This window comes from Ooceraea biroi, chromosome 10 (genome assembly GCF_003672135.1).
Source record: "Ooceraea biroi isolate clonal line C1 chromosome 10, Obir_v5.4, whole genome shotgun sequence".
NCBI lineage: Eukaryota > Metazoa > Arthropoda > Insecta > Hymenoptera > Formicidae > Ooceraea > Ooceraea biroi.
In genome coordinates, this window is record NC_039515.1 from 668,167 (window position 1) to 689,738 (window position 21,572).

General features: G+C 37.9%; 1 protein-coding gene across 6 annotated transcripts in view; it reads left to right on the forward strand.

Annotated features, from left to right (window-relative positions):
- The window catches only part of LOC105286430 (putative glutamate synthase [NADPH]), a 35,660-nt gene extending 18,690 nt beyond the window's left edge, over window positions 1-16,970 (forward strand). For 4 of the 6 annotated variants that reach the window (XM_011351383.3, XM_011351382.3, XM_011351384.3 and 1 more), the window contains 16 exons: window positions 537-659; window positions 1,095-1,097; window positions 1,550-1,767; window positions 5,442-5,541; window positions 5,684-6,018; window positions 6,192-6,432; window positions 6,561-6,698; window positions 8,288-8,473; window positions 8,759-9,042; window positions 9,183-9,939; window positions 10,132-10,466; window positions 10,567-10,705; window positions 10,876-11,782; window positions 12,116-12,513; window positions 12,708-13,392; window positions 13,623-13,759. In XM_011351383.3, the coding sequence (XP_011349685.2) occupies window positions 537-659; window positions 1,095-1,097; window positions 1,550-1,767; window positions 5,442-5,541; window positions 5,684-6,018; window positions 6,192-6,432; window positions 6,561-6,698; window positions 8,288-8,473; window positions 8,759-9,042; window positions 9,183-9,939; window positions 10,132-10,466; window positions 10,567-10,705; window positions 10,876-11,782; window positions 12,116-12,513; window positions 12,708-13,392; window positions 13,623-13,759 (4,986 nt within the window). Of the gene's footprint in view, window positions 1-536; window positions 660-1,094; window positions 1,098-1,549; window positions 1,768-5,441; window positions 5,542-5,683; window positions 6,019-6,191; window positions 6,433-6,560; window positions 6,699-8,287; window positions 8,474-8,758; window positions 9,043-9,182; window positions 9,940-10,131; window positions 10,467-10,566; window positions 10,706-10,875; window positions 11,783-12,115; window positions 12,514-12,707; window positions 13,393-13,622 lie in introns of all 6 variants that reach the window. The other 2 variants (XM_011351381.3, XM_026973258.1) reach the window with 2 other exon arrangements.
- The last annotated feature ends 4,602 nt before the right edge of the window (window positions 16,971-21,572 follow it).

A 21,572-nucleotide genomic window follows, 5' to 3' on the forward strand; every position in this document is an offset into this window, starting at 1 on the left:
AAAAATAATAAAATACTTTAACGAGTCGAGAGAATAATTTTGTGCGAACTCGCTAGATCTCTCAAATATTGCAGAGACAATGTAATGTACTGGCACTCTGCCTTTACGTAATGATGATCATCGATGCCAGGTCATCGAGAAGATCCTCGTCGATCTCCAACCAGGACTCGGTGATCCTCAAGTGCTCGCACTTTACGCGAATCCTTTCTTTGGCAATTTTGATAAAGTTGCAGAGATATCTCTGGTACTTAAGAATCAAGTGACCAAAGAATCGGTAAGGGCAGACTGTCACCGATCCGATCCGCAATACTTGATCGCTGTATGTTAGAGTGTACATGTATAATAGCCTAATCTCACATATATCGTATTTTATTTATTTTTTGATCATGTATCATGTATGATGTATAATTTGTCATCTAGGGACTAGGTTTGTATAGAGCTGTAGGACCGTCATCCAGTGCTGTCATATGAATGTCGATCACCGATCTTGTCGAATCCGTTCTGTGGCAATTATTGGGATACTCTTTTATTTGCAGAGTCGCTTGAAGCCCGGCCGAATGCTTCTCGTTGACACCGAAGAGAAGAAGATCATACAAGACGTCGAGCTGAAGATGCAAATCGCTCGAAGCAGGCCCCATTCCAAGTGGCTCAAGGAACAGGTAATTCAACGTGTTTCTCGCCACTTGGCGATCAATTGTCACGTAACGTCACGAGCAAACTGTTGCTTATCTCTAACAATGACTAAATGCGCTTTTCTCACTTCACGAAACGTAATAATATTCTTGATATATTATTATTGTAGCCATTTATCACGAATGTGAAAGTGAATCCCTTCACTTCTGTCCTTGTCAAACATGTCGATTCAACTAACGCTTTTAATTAATCACAATTAACATGTGCCGAGAGGTCTTCAAGATAAACATTTACTCTTTCATGAAAATGTTAACTCAGTAATTCGTCCATTTTAGTGAGCGTAGTCGTAATTGTGTTAAAATTTATACTGAAATTGTCGCAAGTGGCTTGTGCAAGATACAGTTCTAATACAGAATCACTTTTTTCGCATTGCTGTACGTGCTGTTATCGTCGTTACGCAGAGGGTGAGTCATATATTCTAATCACGCTATCCACACTTATGAGTGTATTATTTTCTCTCAATATAGTGTATTGTAACAGAAATACTAAGGGTATTTTAAGGGTATACTAAGGGTATTTCGTAGCAGGTAGCAGTGAAAGCATATAAAATCATAAGTACAATTTTTCCTGGGAAAAATCTCAGATAAGTCTTCTTTCCACGAAAGTCTGCTTATCGTGTTTGTTTGAACCTATAGTTGTTGCTTAACTTATTTATTAATAATAAGCTACTAATTTCTAGTAATTTCTATGACATACACTTAAACGTTTTTACTTGTTCGACTGTAAAATCTGAAAGTGCACGTCTAACTACTAGTTTCAATTGTATATCTCTTTTGATCTTTGTCTCGTAATTAACGTGTAAAAATATATTCCTAATTTTTAGCACTGATTATTATTGATAGTCTCTCGATTGCAGATTACTATCGACGAATTGCGCGCAGCACACAATCGCAACAAGGAAGTGATCGAGAACGGTTTGTCCACCGAAATGGAAATCGCGAAGAAGAACGCCATGAACGACGTAAGCGAGATCTCAGCCGTGAATAAAGTCTGGAGTGGCGATAAACGGCTCTCCCTTTACGGTTACACCTTAGAGACCATCAATTTGCTGCTATTGCCCATGATACAAACCAAGTAGGTGTAAAAATACAGTACAGCTTTTTGTGTTAATACTGCATTTTGTATATAATAGTATTTATATCTCTCTCGCAATTTCCTGTTATTAAGGGGGCATCTGTCTTGTAGACTTCAAAAAATCGATTGTTTTGCATTTTCTTAAAGACTGAAGTCGTAGAAATGTTTTAAATATTGTCACATTGAAATACTCCGAAAATTGGCCGAGTTATATAAATTTAACCTGAGCAACACGCAGGTTCGGCGCGTCCGATAACAGTCAGCCGGTTCATTGTAATCTATTGTTATTCGAATCCAGTTAAATATATATCTGAATCTTGTTTTAAAGCTTGTTATTGATTGGGAACATTCTAAAGGTTGGCATATGTGTACATAATTCATAAGAAAGAAAGGTAAAAGTAATTGAATTTAGAAGAGCAAAATTCAGTCTTACAATTATGTCTTCGAATTCCGAATTCCGAAGACGAAGACCGGAAAAGTAAGAGGCATTGCCAGAAAAATGGATCGGAAAGGTGGCCGAAATAAAGATATGCGGTATGCAGAAAAAAGGTCGAAAAAGTTTATAGGTGCGCGAAAAGCGACACCGAGGAAACAAGTTTTGCAAGCACGGATGTACATATAAATCCAACCCACGCGTATTACATTGTACAATTATAGTCTGTGTTGTGTGCTATCAGTAATATTGTGATTTGTAGAGAGTGCAAAGAAGACGTTAAGTTTAGTGAAACAGCTAGTGAAGGACTTTGTTTCAAAATTGCTGTATCATGTGAGTGTGAAACAACAAAAATAACTCGTGTGTTAAAATCGACAACAAACTTTTGAAATAAATCGAAGAATAAATCTGACAATACGTTTTATTGAAATTGGCTGCAAGGGATTCACAATGTTCATTGGTTGCATAGACATAGCCAAAGCATTTAAGCATCGCATATACTACTCGATTTTGTAGAACATGTACTGCGCATCAAAAGCAGAATTTCATGTGCTTACAAGAAAGGCTATGAATGAAGAACGGCAAAAAAACTCTAGTTTTAAAACTGAAACTGAAGGTGTACTTCAATGGACATTCTTACAGTTTCTGGTGACGGTACTTAGATGAAAAGAGACTTTACTTCATTATTCGGCGCAACACTTATTGACAAATATAGCAATAAAGTGCTTAATTTAGTCGTTAAAAGTGCATACTGTAAAGTTTGCGAAATTTGGAAAAATAAATTAGACAGACAAAGAATATTTCAATTGGAAACAAGAGCATGACAATAAATATACAGTAAATCATACTGGAACTTCGGGAAAAATGGAGATTGGAGAAATTGATGCAATAATCGAAAAGTTTTCAATATCGGTAGAAAAGTATGAAGTGAGATATATATACAGCACATAGGTGACAGAGACAGTAAAAACTTTTAAAGAAGTTTTAAATACTAAACTGTACGACGGCGACTTAATAGTGTTAAAGAAAGAATGCATTGGACACGTCAGAAAAAGAATGAGTTCTAAGTTACGAAGTGTACAGGTAAACAATAAAAGCATCGGCGCTAGAGGAGAGGGAACTTTAACCGAAAAAGTTATTACTGCTTTGATGACGAATTGGTGACTCGGAAGATGAAATGCGGAAGGCAATTTGGACAACATTCTATTACAAAGTTTCAACCGATCAAAATTCTCCACATGCCTACTACCCTGCTGGATCTTCAAGTTGGTGTAAATAGTGCTGCGCCGAGGCAGAGGAAAACTTGCTAATTACACGCATCTCTCACCCGTAAATCAATACAACATCAATGCAAAAGTTTTGAAGCCGATAAAATCTGTAAATACTTGATAGGGATTTATCCGCAATAGAATTGCTGCAGTGATGTGTAGGAGGACACAAAATAATAACGACAGCTTCAATTTAATGCTCTGGAAAACCGTAAACATATATTTTGTGCAGTTAACACAATCGAAATTGCTGTTTATTTAGCAGAATGTGTATTCAATGAAGGATTTACTAGCATACTAAATATTATGACAACAATAGGTATTATCATTGGATGCTCACATGTGCATTCACACCAATAACATGCGCATTATATCAACAAAGCGCAGACATAACAAAGCTTTAAAGAAAACCTGCGGAAACGAACAGATAAATTCATATAATTTTTACAAGAAGGAGGGAGATTCACTATATAGTTCCGGAATCGCCGATTAGTACTGTAAGTACTGTAAATTGCCTATAAATTGATATACTCTAAAACAGTATCCCAAACTTCAAAGCCGTTTTTCTCGAAACGACATTTTTCAAGCTGGTTGGTACCTTTTCTCAGGAACCAATGAACTGATTGTCTTTTCAGGCAAGAATTTTTTTGTAAAAACTGCTCTCTATCATATAAATGCATAAAATTTCGATATCTATAAAACTTTTATTTTCATCATCATCATCATCAGCGCTACAATCCGGTGAGTCTCGGCTTGCCGTATAATGTGCCATCCCTGTCTTGCGCCTTCTGCCTCTTGTTGGAAATCTGCAAACGACGCAGGTCCCGCTTGACCTCCCTCCAACGCGTCCTCGATCTATCCCTTGTCTTCGTGGAAGTCCTAAGTTTGATAGCCTCCTCTTTGTCCTCAGTCAGGGCATATTCATTTATAATGCTTAGGTTGAAGAGTCTGTTTTCACACGTAGGTAGCAGATTCTTTCGTTCACGGGTACAAAATCCAAGACCAGGTACTTCACTTTCTTGTCAACAATAAATCCTGTGTCAAAAATATGCCTCTGACTATGACAACTGTAGTACAGGTCATAGTCTTTCTGTAATATACCCGCACCAATTCAGCGGACCTTTTGAACTGCCGTTATGTGTATTCTATACTTTTTTAATTCTGCTGTTAACATTTTCAGAACTCTGGTACAGTACAGTGATAACATGTTCCAAGTAAACAACCTCAAATCCCGATTCCTAAGCCGTTTGGTCCTTTTCTTGTCAAGTCCGTGATGACTGTCCAGCTATAATGCCTTTGGCCTTCTCAACAATTAGTTTTTCAACGGGGCTGGATTCTTAGCCCAGCGCCCAACCCTCCTCCTTCATCCGGGCTTGGAACCGGCTGGAGGCTCATCATGACAAGTCACCTGGGCGGAGTTAAAACTTTTATTTTACCGAGCAAAAAGGTTACGAAATTTTATGCAAAAATCGGATCTCTTTTTTTATCATGCTGCCATTTCCTCAATTTTCATTTTTCCAAAATCCCTACATTCATACGAGAGCCACACTCTTTACGATTAAAAATTTTCTTGCAGATCTGATTTACGCCTACAGCCGCAGGAAATCTGCCAACTCCGGACACATCTTTCCTATGTCCGAACACATCTTTCCAACGCCACATGTTGCGACGGTTTACGATGTAGCAAATCCGTTATAGAGCCTCAATAAATAAATAATTTTTTAGAGAAAAGATAAATATACACACAAAGTTTCAAACTAATCAGAGTTACGGTTTTTCCAGAAAAAATTCCCGAATAACACGTATTTTTCAGGTCTACAAGGTAGAATGCTCCCTTTTAAATAATACTTTGATACTATTTTCAATATCAAGTTGAAAATATTTATGTTTTTCGATCATTTTCGTTTTAAATCTTTTATTTTTTCGTTCATAATTTCCAAGGTTTTAATTTTATAAATTCCTTCTCGTTTAAGAAAAGAAGCACTAGGTTCCATGGGCAACGATGCTCCTCTGGCGTGTTTGTCAGAATTTCAACCATTATTGTACGACTATTTCAAGCAACTATTCGCGCAGGTATATAAAACTTTATATCATTTTATAATATACAAAATATCACAAAAAAATTAAAGAAATTTTGATAATTAAATAACATCTGCTGTATTTAATATGTGCATTCATGAATTTTTTGATTATAATATAATAATGTATCTATCAGGTGACGAATCCACCGATTGATCCGTTCCGTGAGAAGATCGTCATGTCAATGTTGTGTCCGATCGGGCCCGAGAGTAACATCCTGGAGCCGAACGAACTGCAAGTACATCGCTTGTTCCTACCGCAACCGATATTGTCGCTAAGTGATCTTGAGGTTCTTAAGCACACGACTCATCGCGGCTGGAAAACAAAAGTGATCGATATCACTTATCCCGTTGAGGATGGGCCTGGTGGATTGCTGAAGACACTGGATCGTGTCAACAATGAAGCTAATGCGGCCGCCAGGAACGATTACCAGCTGCTCGTATTGTCCGACCGGCAAAGTGGTCCATCAAGGTGAGCTCGACTTGCGAACGCAATAATTACTCTATCACAATAAATCATTCTAAGATAATATCCTACAAAAAATTCTAATAATTCTAAAAATTCTAATTCTGCAAGTATTATACATGCTGAAGATACATTCTAAAATCTACTATAAATTAAAATTTTGCTCGCGTTAATTTCAGAGTGCCGGTTAGCAGTCTGTTGGCCTTGGGTGCCGTACATCATCATTTGATCGAGGAGAGACAACGAATGAAAGTCGGTCTGATTTTGGAAATCGCGGAGGCTCGAGAAGTTCATCATATCTGCGTGTTGCTCGGTTACGGAGCGGACGCTATATGCCCTTACTTAGTATTCGAAATGGCAAAAAATCTCAGGGCGGACCGCGTCTTCGATGAGAGCTTCACCGACGACGTTATCTACAAGGTAAACTTAGAATATCTACTTATAAATTTAGAATATATTTATCATAATGTGGAAGTAATGTAACGCTAATTATAAAATGCTTTTGTTTATGCAAAAAAAGAGATTAAAGAATTATTTAAACATTGTAGAATTATGCGGACGCTATGGAACGAGGAATCGCGAAAGTGATGGCGAAGATGGGAATCTCGACTCTGCAGTCTTACAAAGGAGCACAGATATTCGAAGCAGTTGGATTGGCCGATGAAGTCATAGACAAGTGCTTCAAGGTACACTTTTCTCATACAAAAGAATATAAAGTTTTAATAAAAATTATATAAAATATTTATCAAATAATTACAAATTTAGATAAGAAAGTAATCTATGACAATATTGCAAATATTATATATAATATTATATAGGGTGTTTAAAAAAAAGGTCGGATTTTATCCACGTGTAGTACTCATGAAAAGAAGCAAAAAAGTCTTAGGCAACATAGGTCCGCAAATCAACTGTTTCAGAGCTAGAGTTGATTTTGTATCTTTTTGGACTTTTATTTTTGTTTTATTTTTGTATTTTTGTTTTAATTTTTATTTTTTTGTATTTTTTGTTTTTTGTTTGTCAAATGGCATTATTATTAAACAACAAACAGTAAACGCGCTAATAACTAAATAATACAAGATGTTTCAACGAAAAATACTTAAAGAAAATGTTCTACATGTCCACCTTCCATTTGTACACAAGCTTCACATCGACGCAGAAAAGAAGCTCTTATTCTTTCGAATATCCCTGGAATTTGGCGAATAGCCTGGCAGACATCTTCTATTCGGTGCCACAAGTCGTCAACGTTATTAATGGGTCTTGAATACACTAGCGATTTTTAATATCCCCAAATGCAAAAGTCCAATGGGTTAAAATCAGGGGATCTGGGTGGCCATGGCACTAGACCCCCTCATCCTATCCAGTTATTATTGTAAGTTTCATTTAGGAAATTTCTAACGATAACTGCGAAATGCGGAGGAGCCCCATCATGCATATACCAAAGGTTAACTCTATCATTTAGGGGGACATCTTCCAATAGTGGAGGTAGAGTGTTATTTAAGAAGTCAAGATAAACTGCACCAGTTAAACGATTTGGAAAAAACACTGGTCCAATTAAACGGTCCCTCAAAATACCCACCCAAACGTTCAAAGAAAATCGATACTGATGTCTGGACTCGACAATGGCATGAGGGTTTTCATCAGCCCAAACATAATTGTGTGGAAATTAATGATCCCGTTGTTTGTGAAAATAGCTTCATCTGTAAATAAAATATTAGCAGTAAAGTCTTGATTTTCTTCAACTTTCCTTAGTACGAATCTGCAGAACGCTAGTCTGGAATCATAATCGGGGGCTCTAAGAGCTTGCACCCGCTGAATATGGAAAGGATACGTTCTCTAATCATCAATAAATATTAAAACAAAAATACAAAAATAAAACAAAAATAAAAATCCAAAAAGATACAAAATCAACTCTAGCTCTGAAACAGTTGATTTGCGGACCTATGTTGCCTAAGACTTTTTTGCTTCTTTTCATGAGTACTACACGTGGATAAAATATCCGAACTTTTTTTAAACACCCTGTATATAAATCACAAATGTTTGCAATCGTATATAAAAATAAATATAAATAAAAAATTGTACTATCTTCAATAAATAATATTGTTTCAATATTATTTATGTATTCAGATGCAAATGATTAGCAATTGGATCCAATTAATGATTCTTGATGATTCAAAGTTTTGTATGATGCATCTTTAAACTTCAAACCTTATTGATTTTGCTACATAATAAATGGTAATTTACTAATTGCTAAATGTATGTATTAAATTCTTTTCAGGGCACTCAGTCTCGCATTGACGGCGTAACGTTCGATATTCTAGGCAAGGAGGCGTTCGAAAGACATCAGATTACGTACTGGGATAAACCTATGGATATGTTAGTAATTCGTAATCCGGGAATTTATCACTGGCGATCGGGTGGCGAGAAACATATCAATGATCCTGCCAGCATTGCTAGTTTACAGGTAACAAAGACATTTTCTGATATAAATTCTCGTGTGCAATCGTAAAATAGATAAATAAACAATTTTCTATCTTTTTATAATATTATAATATGTATAATATTATAATAAATAATATTGTTTCAATATTATTTATATATTCAGATGCAAATGATTAGCAATTGGATCCAATTAATGATTCTTGATGATTCAAAATTTTGTATGATGCATTTTTAAACTTTATTGATTTTGCGACATATCTTCAAGAACGTACATTCTTTTTCTTACACTCGTTTTCTTTTCTACCAGGACTACGTCGTCTCCAAGATTAACTCAGCTTACGAAAACTATCGCAAGACCACGATGGAAGTGGTAAAAGCTTGCACTCTGCGCGGTCAACTCGAGCTGAAGAAATCGCGCGACCCAATTTCTATCGCAGATGTCGAATCCGCTGCAGAAATCGTGAAGCGCTTTGCGACTGGCGCGATGAGTTTCGGCAGTATTTCCATGGAAGCACACTCTACCTTGGCGATTGCCATGAATCGCATTGGTGGCAAGTCGAACACTGGCGAGGGTGGTGAAAATGCGGACAGGTATAAAAAAGAAACGAGAATAACGAATTTAACGACTCACAAGAATCCACCATAAAGTTCTTCAACTTACTAATCTTCAGCTTTTTAACAATTGCGACTTTTTTCACGGCTTAATCTTGATGACCTCCGATGTTCGGCAGATATTTGAATCAAGATCCGGAATTCAGCAAGCGCTCATCTATCAAACAGGTGGCGAGCGGCCGGTTCGGCGTGACCGCTAGCTACCTGGCGAATGCAGATGATCTTCAGATCAAGATGGCACAGGGCGCGAAGCCCGGTGAGGGTGGCGAGCTGCCGGGTTATAAGGTTACCGCGGAGATTGCCGCTACTAGGCACTCGGTGCCCGGAGTGGGTTTGATTTCGCCACCACCGCATCACGATATCTACTCAATTGAGGACCTGGCCGAGCTGATCTACGATCTGAAATGCGCGAATCCGTACGCGCGCATCTCCGTCAAGCTCGTGTCCGAAGTCGGAGTGGGCGTAGTTGCAGCTGGCGTTGCCAAGGGCAAGGGTGAGCACGTAGTGATATCCGGCCACGATGGCGGCACCGGCGCCAGCAGCTGGACCGGCATCAAGTCCGCTGGACTACCCTGGGAGTTGGGCATCGCCGAGACACATCAGGTTTTGACTCTAAACAACTTGCGATCGCGCATGATCGTTCAAGCGGATGGCCAGATGCGCACAGGCTTCGACATCGTGGTGGCGGCGCTCCTCGGTGCAGACGAGTTCGGCTTCAGCACCGCCCCATTGATCGCCATGGGCTGCACGATGATGCGAAAGTGTCACCTAAATACCTGCCCAGTGGGCATCGCCACGCAGGATCCGATTCTGAGGAAAAAGTTTGAGGGCAAGCCAGAGCACGTAATTAATTTCTTCTTCGCGCTGGCCGAAGAGGTAAAACTTTCAGTTTGGATGTTCTCTGATTTTCCTTGTTTCTTTCTTTACTTTTATACATATGTATGTTTAAGTTTCTTTTGTTTCCGAAATTATAATTAAATCCCTTCGAAATATTAATTGAATAATCTGGTATCATAAATATAAATTAGTTTTGATATATTGGATTAATTGAATTATTCGACGTTTTAGGTACGTATGCACATGGCCAACTTGGGCATCCGCAAGTTTCAGGATCTAATTGGACGTACGGATCTCCTTAAAATACGCGATGACATTACCATCGAAAAAGCTAAGACTCTTAATCTTAACAATGTTCTACGAAACGCGCTAGATTTAAGACCTGGCGTAAACATTAGGGGTGGCACTATGAAACAGGACTTCCAATTGGAGAACAGACTTGACAATAAACTAATCGAACTAGCCGAGCCGGTTTTGAACGGCGAAAAGAATCGTATCGACATCGAAATGAACATAAACAACGAGTGTCGAGCGTTCGCATCAACGCTGAGTTATCACGTAGCCAAGTAAATATCTCGGCATTCCCCAATTTTTCTTCGCGACAAAGAATTAGCTTTTTGTTAACAATTTATTCTTATTCTTATTTATCTTGTAATTGCTTCACAGGCGATTCGGAGAGGCTGGATTACCCGAGCATAGTATCAATATTAAAATGCAAGGCTCTGCAGGACAAAGTTTCTGCGCTTTCATGACGAAAGGTATTCACGTCAGTCTCGAAGGCGATGCCAACGATTACGTTGGCAAGGTAAACTAATGAAGTTTCTCTTATTTCTCAACTTATAATACGATATATGCATTTCATTGTATTATTAATTCACTCAAGTATTTGAATATCAAGAATCTTCAATCTCAAGTTTATTAACACTTTCTCGCATTAAATGAATATTACAATAGTGCAATAAATTTTACTCGCAGGGTCTCTGCGGAGGTGAAATCGTCATATATCCGCCGAAGGATTCAGAATTTAATTCGGAGGCGAACGTGATTGTCGGGAACGTCTGTCTTTACGGTGCGACTTCCGGGAAGGCCTACTTCCGCGGCATCGCCGCCGAGAGATTCAGCGTGCGCAACAGCGGTGCGATTGTTGTCGTAGAGGGTGTGGGTGATCATGGCTGTGAGTATATGACCGGCGGTTGCGCCTTAATCCTTGGTCTTACTGGCAGAAACTTCGCTGCCGGCATGTCTGGCGGAATCGCATACGTCTTGGACGTGGATGGCTCTTTCAAGAGCAAGTGTAACCCTGAAATGGTGGAGCTGCTACCGCTCAACAAACCTGATGAGATCGCTTACGTAAAGCAGCTGCTGGAGGAGTTCATTGAAAAGACCGGTTCCTTGATCGCGCAGGATTTACTCGCTACCTGGCCGGAACCGACCACGAGATTCGTCAAAGTATTCCCATACGAGTATCAACGTGCCCTCAAGCAACTGGAAGAAGCGAAGCAAGAAACACCCAACATGATTAATGGTAACGCGCAAGTAACGAATGGCAAGATCAAGGATATAGAGGACGCGATTGAGGATGCGGACATGGCGCAGCGAAAGTTAGACAAAATCAGAGGTTTCATGAAATACTCGCGGCAGAAGGCCATGTACAGACCAGCCGAGAAGCGTATAGAGGACTGGGACGAGATATACAACTTCCAGGGTGTCAGGAAGACCCTGCGGGTACAGGCAGCAAGATGTATGGAGTGCGGTGTGCCGTTCTGTCAGAGCAGTCACGGTTGCCCGCTGGGCAACATTATCCCAAAATGGAACGATCTTGTGTTTCATCAGAACTGGAAGGAAGCTCTGAATCAGTTGCTACAAACTAATAATTTCCCTGGTGAGCAAATTTATGAGAATTTTTCTTATTAAATGCAAATTTCTTCAATTTTATTCATCTCATTTTTAAAATCAAATCAAATCTTAATTGGAAGGAAAATTGGAAATTAAAATTTGATTCTGTGTCATATACGACAACTTTTTTATTGAATCGATTACTATCTAAAGAGAAGAGAATTACCTCTGTGAAGTTAGCACCCCATTTGCAAAAAGAGAATTGCACTTTCACTTTATAGTTTAATAGTATTTTCAGTTTCAAATCGACATTCTTATCTCTCCATTTTTGTTCTTTCAATCAACCAATTATGTATAATTTCTTCATGAAATGTGGTAGAGTTCACTGGAAGAGTCTGTCCCGCACCTTGCGAGGGTGCTTGCGTCCTAGGAATCTCCGAACCGCCAGTGACAATCAAGAACATCGAGTGCGCGATAATCGATCACGCGTTTGAACAAGGTTGGATCGTTCCCCATCCGCCAACGAGAAGAACCGGACGAAAAGTTGCCGTGGTAGGATCCGGTCCCGCAGGATTGGCAGCTGCTCATCAGCTGAACAAAGCGGGTCACTCGGTGACCGTATTCGAAAGAAACGACAGGATCGGCGGGTTGCTACAGTACGGTATACCGACGATGAAGCTGTCCAAACAGGTAGTGCAAAGAAGAATCTCTCTACTCGCCGCGGAGGGTATCATCTTCAGAACAGGAGTCAATGTCGGCAAGGACGTTACAGCGCAAGTACGTCAATGGCGAATAGCGATAATCCTTTTACGCTTTTATTATATGTAAAAATGTACAATATTTTTGCTCTATACATATAACAAATGCAAGCAAAATTGTCCTATTATTTCGATGATATCAATTTATTTACATAAATAGTTTTGCTGAAAGAAAGAAAGCATTCTCATAATTTGCACACGTTTGTATTGTAGGAACTTCGGGAAGAGTACGACGCAGTATTATTAAGTACAGGTGCGACATGGCCGCGAGATCTGCCAATTCCTGGCCGACAACTGGAGGGAATTCACTTTGCCGTGAGCTTCCTGGAGCATTGGCAGAAGAGACAAATGGGTAATACGGCACCCCTTGACATGCGACTGATAGCTAAGAACAAGGACGTCGTTATCATAGGAGGTGGTGACACCGGATGCGATTGTATAGCGACTTCGTTGCGTCAGGGCGCGAAGACAATCACGACTTTCGAGATCCTGCCCGAACCACCAGAGCGAAGGGGCAAGGATAATCCGTGGCCTCAATTCCCACGAGTGTTCAAGGTCGATTACGGCCATGAGGAAGTGTCTTTAAAATTTGGCCGGGACCCGCGCAGATACAGTACACTGAGCAAGGAATTTCTTGACGACGGAAAAGGCCACGTCCGTGGCATCAAGACGGTGACCGTGGAATGGCGAAAGGACGAGAACGGCCGATGGAAAATGGATGAAGTGCCGAATTCAGAAAAGGTATATAAATGTGATTTGGTGCTGCTCGCCATGGGTTTCCTCGGACCTGAGAAGTACATCGCCACGGAGCTGAATGCTGAATTGGACGAGAGAGGGAACTACAAGACTCCAGGCGGGAAATATTGCACCAGTTTGCCTGGAGTATTCGCGGCAGGCGGTTAGTATATTATTGTTGTTAAATATGCTATAAAAGAAATTTTATCTACTTGCACTTAAGATTTATTAGTATCTTCAATTTTACTAAAACAGTATTATGATCAGATTTTGCAAAGAGAGTTTTAAATAAATACTTAAAACATAATAATGTTTATAATAATAGTCGCGAAATTAACTATTGATCGTACTTCTAATTGCTTATACATTTAATTATATATTTTTCAACAATAGATTGCAGACGTGGACAGTCCCTTGTGGTATGGGCGATTGCAGAGGGCCGATTGGCCGCGAAAGAGATCGATTTGGCCTTGATGGGAGAAACTGGCCTTCCCGGAAGCGGTGGTGTCATAATCGGTGTCAGCGCTTAAGAACCTTTGCGATGGATGTTGGTCTTCCAATCACAGAACACGAAAAGATCTATCGCAGCGTGCGCGTACCGCAAGGAAAGGGTCGTATCGACTATTAGGTGGCGCAAGAGGAAGGGTCCTTTGGGATCCAAGGATGCAAGGTCCGGGATTCGAAAATTCCGAGAATCTAAGAAGACGAGCCTAGAATTGTAGAGTCCGGAAATCCGAGGATTCAGACTTTTAGCAATCTGATGATCTATAACTCTTGAGATACGAAGATTGAGGAATCCTTCAGAAATGAAATGATTCTACGTTTTGCAGATGTGAATATCTAGAATCAACGTATTAAGAACATTAAGAGGCTTAAGAATCTATACATCATGATATTCGTGTAATCGAACTTCTAGCATCCAAGGATCTATAGATCTTAGGGTTCAAGAATTTAAAGATTCGGGAATCCAAATCCACGATAATTAAGAGCAAGTTCCGAATTGCAAAGCTTTAAGAATTGAAAAGTTCAGAGATTTTAAAATCTTAAAGTTTCAAGATACAAGAAACGAATACCTTTTCTAGGTTCAGAAATTCAAAAACCTAATAACTTTCAAAACTTGAAGAAATTAAAACTTAAAAAATTTTAACATCCAAAGAATGAAAAAATTCTACAAATATAAAAACTCTAATATTCAAGAAATAATCTTACAATCCAGAAATTTAAAATTATAGCTATCCTAAAACCTCGATGCTTACTATTGAACAAATGAGAAATGAAACCTCTAAAAAAAATTTAGAAATTGTAGATTACGAAAGTTCTACAATCACAACGCGAATTTTACATCTTACAATATATGAAAATGCAACAAACTATTTGAGAGGTTGAACAACCTGGAATTCGAGGATCGAAAGTCCAAGCGACTGAAAAGATCCTAGAAGCATTCAAAAATCTACAAATCGAAAGATTCTCAGACTCTGATCTGAGGGTGTGATGATCAAGTGAGAAACGAGAAACGAAGTAAGATAATTTTGTGGCACGGGAATCTCTCCGTAACAGTAATAGAAGTAAATGTAATTTCTTTCTAACGTAGTGAAGTAACGTTTAACGTAAGCGTTTCGTTCGTCCAATTAGAATTAAAAATACGCGAGAGAACTAAAGTTTTGAGTATAGAGAAAGATATGAAGAGGAAGATACGGAGAAAGCGAGCTGTAGCAGGATCTACATAAATTCATACATGCAAATCTATAGTAGCCGGTATACTCTGCCAAACAAATGGTTCTTTTTAATATGCAATTGCAGATTTATTAATTTTAAAATAAATACAGAGAAAAAGTGATGTTTTTCTCTCATTGAAGCATTATTTATGAAATATCCTGTGTATACGATTTTTTATTAATGTTTCCGAAGCGCATATTAAAAAACGAATATTATTCTCAGTTAATCTTACGTGCGTTTTAGATTATTTAAATGTAAAACAATTGTAAATCTATTTCTTTATAGAGCGAACGTTTGATTATAATTATAAAATGAAGTACACACGTATACGTACAAAAGTATTTGTATATCGTCATTTTGCTTCTATACCTCGATTAGTAATTAGAATTACAAATCTATAAAATATAAGCCGATATATGAAACACCATGCAACAAAAAGATATTTTATTTCGTTATTTTTGTTTGAATCTTTCTCATTCTATTAATCAATGTGTAAATATATGAAAATTTAGCATCTGACACAATTATATCAAATATTAAATAATGCTGTTATATAGCATTATTTATATAATTTATATGCTGTGTTATATAGCATTACTTATAAAATTTCACTTGTCTAGAAACAAGTAAAAATTACGTTCAGTATACATTATTATTCCAATATTGCACATCAACGAGTATATTCTTCAAACAAATCTATACATATAATAACTTTTAACTAATATTATTTAGGTATTTACTTTTAAATACCAGTTTACTTACAAGCTGTTATTCTTTAACAGTTAAAAACGAAACCAAGAAAGAATTGTGAACTTAATGTTTTTAGCTGAATGTTTAACAAAAAATTTTTTCTTTTAAAGAAGGTGATGATATACAAATACTTTTTTTATATCTAGGTTTCGTTTATTGTCAGTATGTGATGTTCCTTAGTATGCTCGACATTCGGCTTTCTTCCCAGGTGTTTTGCCTGGGTTGCCTGGCATATCATTACGAATCTGCTCGTACTGTTAGCGAGGAGAGAGTTACACAAGTTATTGGGAAATCATAGACTAGAGAATACACGAGAAAATATATACAAGATAATATAGCACTTGTATTAGGCCGTATACTGCAATTTCATTGATGACTCTGCCAGTTAATTCACCGGCGAATTCTCGCAAGCGGATAGGAAACAATCGTTTAACCCTTTAATCGCAAATTCATTTAATCGCGTTTTAATTATGCATAATACATCGATTGCTTTCCAAGTGCATCAATATAAAATAATAAAATAGTCTTATAACGGCAATCTTAAAACACACAAATTGTGGCTGTAGGTATTAAAAAAATCTCTGCAATAAATGCAAAATTTCTGCAATAAATGCAGAAAAGAAAAGTGACGAAGTTAAAAAGTCTTGAAAATTATTTTATGTAATATTATATATAGGCGAGAATGTAAAATTAAATATTATTTGAACATGAATGAAATGTTGACAACTTGCACTTTAATTCATCATATAGTTGTGTAACGAATTATCTAAATTTTTAATTCAACTTTAAATCAAACAGTCATTTTAGCTTCGATTGAAATATAATTATTACGAGTAATATAACAATGAATTGATATTTGCATATAATTTGCATTGTATAGTATAAAAATATATCAATGATATTGGTTAAAGGGTTAATATCGAAGGATAAGAATCTAATTATATTTCTAGTGCTTTTGCAAGCGGAAGATATTCGAATGCATAAACTGCAATTACATTTTTAGATGTATTCTATCAAGAAAAACAATATTAGCGCTTTTCATCGTTTTTGAAAAGTTTCGAGAAAAAGATCTATAAATAGGCCTTAAATCACAGGAGAATTTCTCAATAAAAAATAATAAATAATTAATATTAATAAATAATTAATTGACGATTTATACTTAGACGCGATTTCTTTCTAATGCGCGATTTACCTTCCTTTTTCAAGCCATTGTAAAAAAATTTCAATACACAATATCTGGAGACAATAAATATATATTGAATGTTATGAGCATTATCTCTCGTGTTTGTTTTTTTTAGAATTTATAGTGAAAATTGATTTTTTCATGTGTTAGGTATTTATTTGAAATAAACTGATTCTATTTCAATTTTATTGACATACTAGCAACACAGGCGCGCGCTACGCGCGCTATTTTATTTTTTATTTTTCAATTTTCGAGTAATAATATTCATTTATTATTTATTATATAATAAATAACACAAATCCTATTCTAAAAAAGGCGTTAAAGGTGTTATTTAATTATTTCATCGTGTTTCATCAATACAAATTTGACAGAATTGACAGCTGCCGTTTTCACGTTCCTAAGAAATAATAAATAAAATTGTCAATATAACCGCACTGACAGCCACTATACATTCGCAACACGGAGTTCAAGTCACACGAAGTTCGAGCCAAGCGAGAGAACCAATCTGCGTCGCGGAAAAGAGGCCTCAATATTCGATAAAAAAGAACTTCACGAAGTTAACACGCCTTTTTTAGAATAGGATAAAAAGGGATAAATTACCTCGGGAGAAACGCAAAACCCAGCAAAATGCAAAAAGATCTGCAACACATCAGCAGCAACACGAATTCGTCGTCCACGTACTATGTCTTTGAAATCGACGATAAAGCTTTGCGTCCGCCCTCCCGAATCTCTCTCGAGAAATGGCAAGAGATGTTCGAAGAGGAACGTGACAGTCATATCATCGGCTCGATTCGCGAAGAGATCGTTCAATCGGCCATAGAAGCGATTTACGAAGGTTACTTACGAAAAGCAGTCTACTGCTTCGTTGTAAATCGCGTGCACGATGATTGGATGCGCGGGTTTCAGGTAATCATAATACAAGAGGAATATTAGGTTGTTGCATTATTTCTGTCATATTCCGTCCACTTATCTTCAACGCGCAATACATATATTATTCTTAGATTTGTTTTTGAATCGCTGCTATATAGATAGTATGCAACCAACTTAATAGTAGTGCAGTTCAAAAACAAATCTAATGGCGAATTCGGTTGGTGTGCACTCGCTCCGTGCCAGTGGCAACTTTTTGTTACTAGGTGCACGTGCTCGGAATGCATAGAGTTTTGAGTGCGATTATTTGCACTGACCTATGAGCTAGGAGCAATTACTTGATTGACCCAACATAGAAGTAGCACTAAATTAGGCTAGTGCAATCTAATTGAATAAATTTTTATTAGCACACATACTACTTTTCAGTGCACTACCAACCGAACATTAAATATCGAAAGAGGGCACACTCAGTGCGCACTATAGACATAGAGATATGGACTGCGCTAGAGATCCTATAACAGGGCATCTATCACGTAACTTTTCCCCTAGGATGGAAAATGAAAAATGAAAATTTCTTCATCTCAGCAGCAAATCATAACGTAAAAGTTCACGCGAAATTTTCATTTTTCATTTTCCATTCTAGGGGAAAAGTTACGTGATAGATGCCCAGAGATCGGACACCGGGTGAACGATTCCTGATTGGCTCGCGCGCGTGGAGTATAACCGGAAATGTGAGAGAGAAAAATATATATATATCTAACAAAGACATATTAGCCGACTTAGGGTGCGTTCCGTTTCACGCATATGCGCGCATTTATCTATAATGAATGTTACGTATAATATATATAATGCGTGCATATGCGTGAAACGGAACGCACCTTTAATCATACCTGTCTTTCAAAACGAGTCAAAACAACGTTTAAGCGCAGAATAAGATATGTATTTCACTTCACATTATCATTACTTTAATGTAACTTATTAGTTAATGTAAGCTCAAAAGTAAGTCCACTACTTTTTTTGTTTTAAATCAAATAGATACAAAAGGCTCAACAAAACCATTATATCCGATTTTACCCTGTGGCGGCACGTTGCCCGATCTCTGTTATAGGATCTCTAGACTGCGCCATCCATAGCTGTATCGTATGGTCAGGAAAAATGAGAAGGAGAGGACGTGCAGACGGCCAATCTTTCTCTCTTTCTAAGCGTTGAATAGAAAGAGAGAGAGATTGGCCGTCTTCATGTCCTCTCCTTCTTTTTTCACGACCACTTTTACATATGGATGGCGCAGTCCATATCTCTATGTCTATGGTGCGCACTAGTGCATCCAATCGAATTCGCCATAAGAAAAAGGACCCCGCACCATTCTTATGGGAAAATGTCTTTCGTTGCATTCGGCTAATTTTTGGATATGTTGTAGATCTCGTCATTTTGAACAAATGTCTCAATGGACAAAACTTAATCCTATATATGAGCCATTTCCGCGCTACAAGCTCTAGAAAGTCCAGATTTAACATGTAAAGGTATAGACTTTTCGACTCGATATATGTGACTCTTGGTCGAATGTGCGTGTGTGCATGGGCGTGTGTTGTGTGTGTGCGTGAGTTTGTGTATATGTGTGAGCGTGTGTGCGCGCGCGCATGTGTGTATAGCAGAGATAAGGACCCCATGGTTCGTCACTCTCGTAGCATTTTTTGATTCCTAACCTTCTCTGCTGTGTGTGTGTATGTTAATAAATAACATTATTATTCATCAATGAGTATTGGATCGTTTGAATTGTGCTGCAGTGGTCTCTGACCAGCATCTAATACGGAATGAAAAATGATGCCAGGCATTAGCCTCTGTAGCACTTTGTAGCACATGGTAGGGACACACGCGCATGCACACACGCACACACGCACGCACATTCAACCGAGAGTCACATATGTCGAGTCGAAAAGCCTATACCTTTACATGTAAATCTGGACTTTCAAGGGCTTGTAGTGCGGAAACGGCTCATAGGATTAAGTTTTGCCCATTGAGACATTTGTTCAGAATGACAAGATCTACAACATATCCAAAAATTAGCCAAATCCACCGAAAGACATTTTTCCATAAGAATGGTGCGGGGTCCTTTATTGCGTTTATTAAAAAAATGATCAAAGCACACGCAATACGACAAAAGTTATGTAACAATCTAATAGAATAATCCGATTTTAACGAACGACTCTTTCCTAGTGTGCATATTCAAAATACGACGATAAAAAAGCATTGCCGCCGAATGATCAACGAATCACGGACGAGGCATCATTGCCAATCGTCGGAGAGCTTAGAAAGTTACCTCGGAAAGTCCCGACAGTATACGGGAGGCTCGCGAAGTTAGCTGCAGGTCAGAAGGCGCTGAGCCGTTGCAAGGCGCCTTGCGCGAATGGGGTTCCGCGTGGAGGAATGAAGTGATTAAATACAACAATCCACTGAAATTTACAATAATTATGCGGTTTTCAATTTTTTATTAAAAAAGTAGTTTATAACACAGTTTCTTCTTTCTGTTTCAAACGTTTCTTTCGTTAAAAAGTAATCGCAAAATAAATGCTCTTCTCTAAAAGAGCATAGTATACAGGGTGTCTGGTAATCTCCGTGCAACCGGTTAATGGCATATAGTTCAGGCCTAACTGAGTCGAAAAGTCCTCTACCATTTTGCAATTTGCGCAATAGTTAACGAGTTATTAATTGTTAAAAATCGCTGTATTAGTCCGGCCTACCGCCGAATGCAAGCGCGCGGCGAGATGCGACCGCCTAGCGATCGAAGTTGCTAGGTGCGAGAATTGTTTATTACAAATGGCATGCCTAGCCATTGCCACTGCGATCGCTAGGCGTCGCATCTCGCCGCGCGCTTGCATTCGGCGGTAGGCCGGACTAATACAGCGATTTTTAACAATTAATAACTCGTTAACTATTGCGCAAATTGCAAAATGGTAGAGGACTTTTCGACTCAGTTAGGCCTGAACTATATGCCATTAATCGGTTGCACGGAGATTACCAGACACCCTGTATATAACTAGTATGGGCACTCTGTCATTTGTTTCGCTTTGTGTCGATCCCTTCTGCACATCGACACTTTTTGGGAGTGACCAATGAGACAATTGTTGTATGTGTAGTAGTGTAAAATCAGTGAGAGTGTGACGAATCAAGCGTTGGGATTTTAGTTCAAAACTATGGCGGAATACCACGTGATCGAGAACGAAAAGATCAAAGGTCCGACAGAGAGTGACCACCCAGCAAACACAGTCATATAACAATGATATTGCCATAATATAACAGAATGTAACACGCAATATAACATGTTCGTTACATATAACGTATATGTTAGTTGTAATTTCCCACTCAAACGAAATTGCAGTAATATAACAATAATATAACGTGTTACTAAAATGTTATTTAAATGTTATATAAATAGAATATATATTATTTATTCTTTCTTTCTCTCTCTAGTTTCTACAACTACAGGTGTATGTTTAATTTATTTTCCTAAACGTTATGTACACGTTCGTACTTTCCTCTTATTTATTATTCGTTCAAAAATGTACCACTTCATCGTAGAAATGGACTTATGATACAAGTTGTGCCCTGCCGTGATCACCGTTCCTATATATATTTTGTATTATATTTTGCATGCGAGAAACGAAACTATCTACCGGACAACTCGACATCTGAATGTTAAAAATGATATATAACATAGACATAATATGCAAATATTACAGTTATATAATATCGCATATTTCAGTTATATTACTGTTATATTATTATAACCAATGTATAACAGAGCAATATAACAGTTTTATAATGCAGTT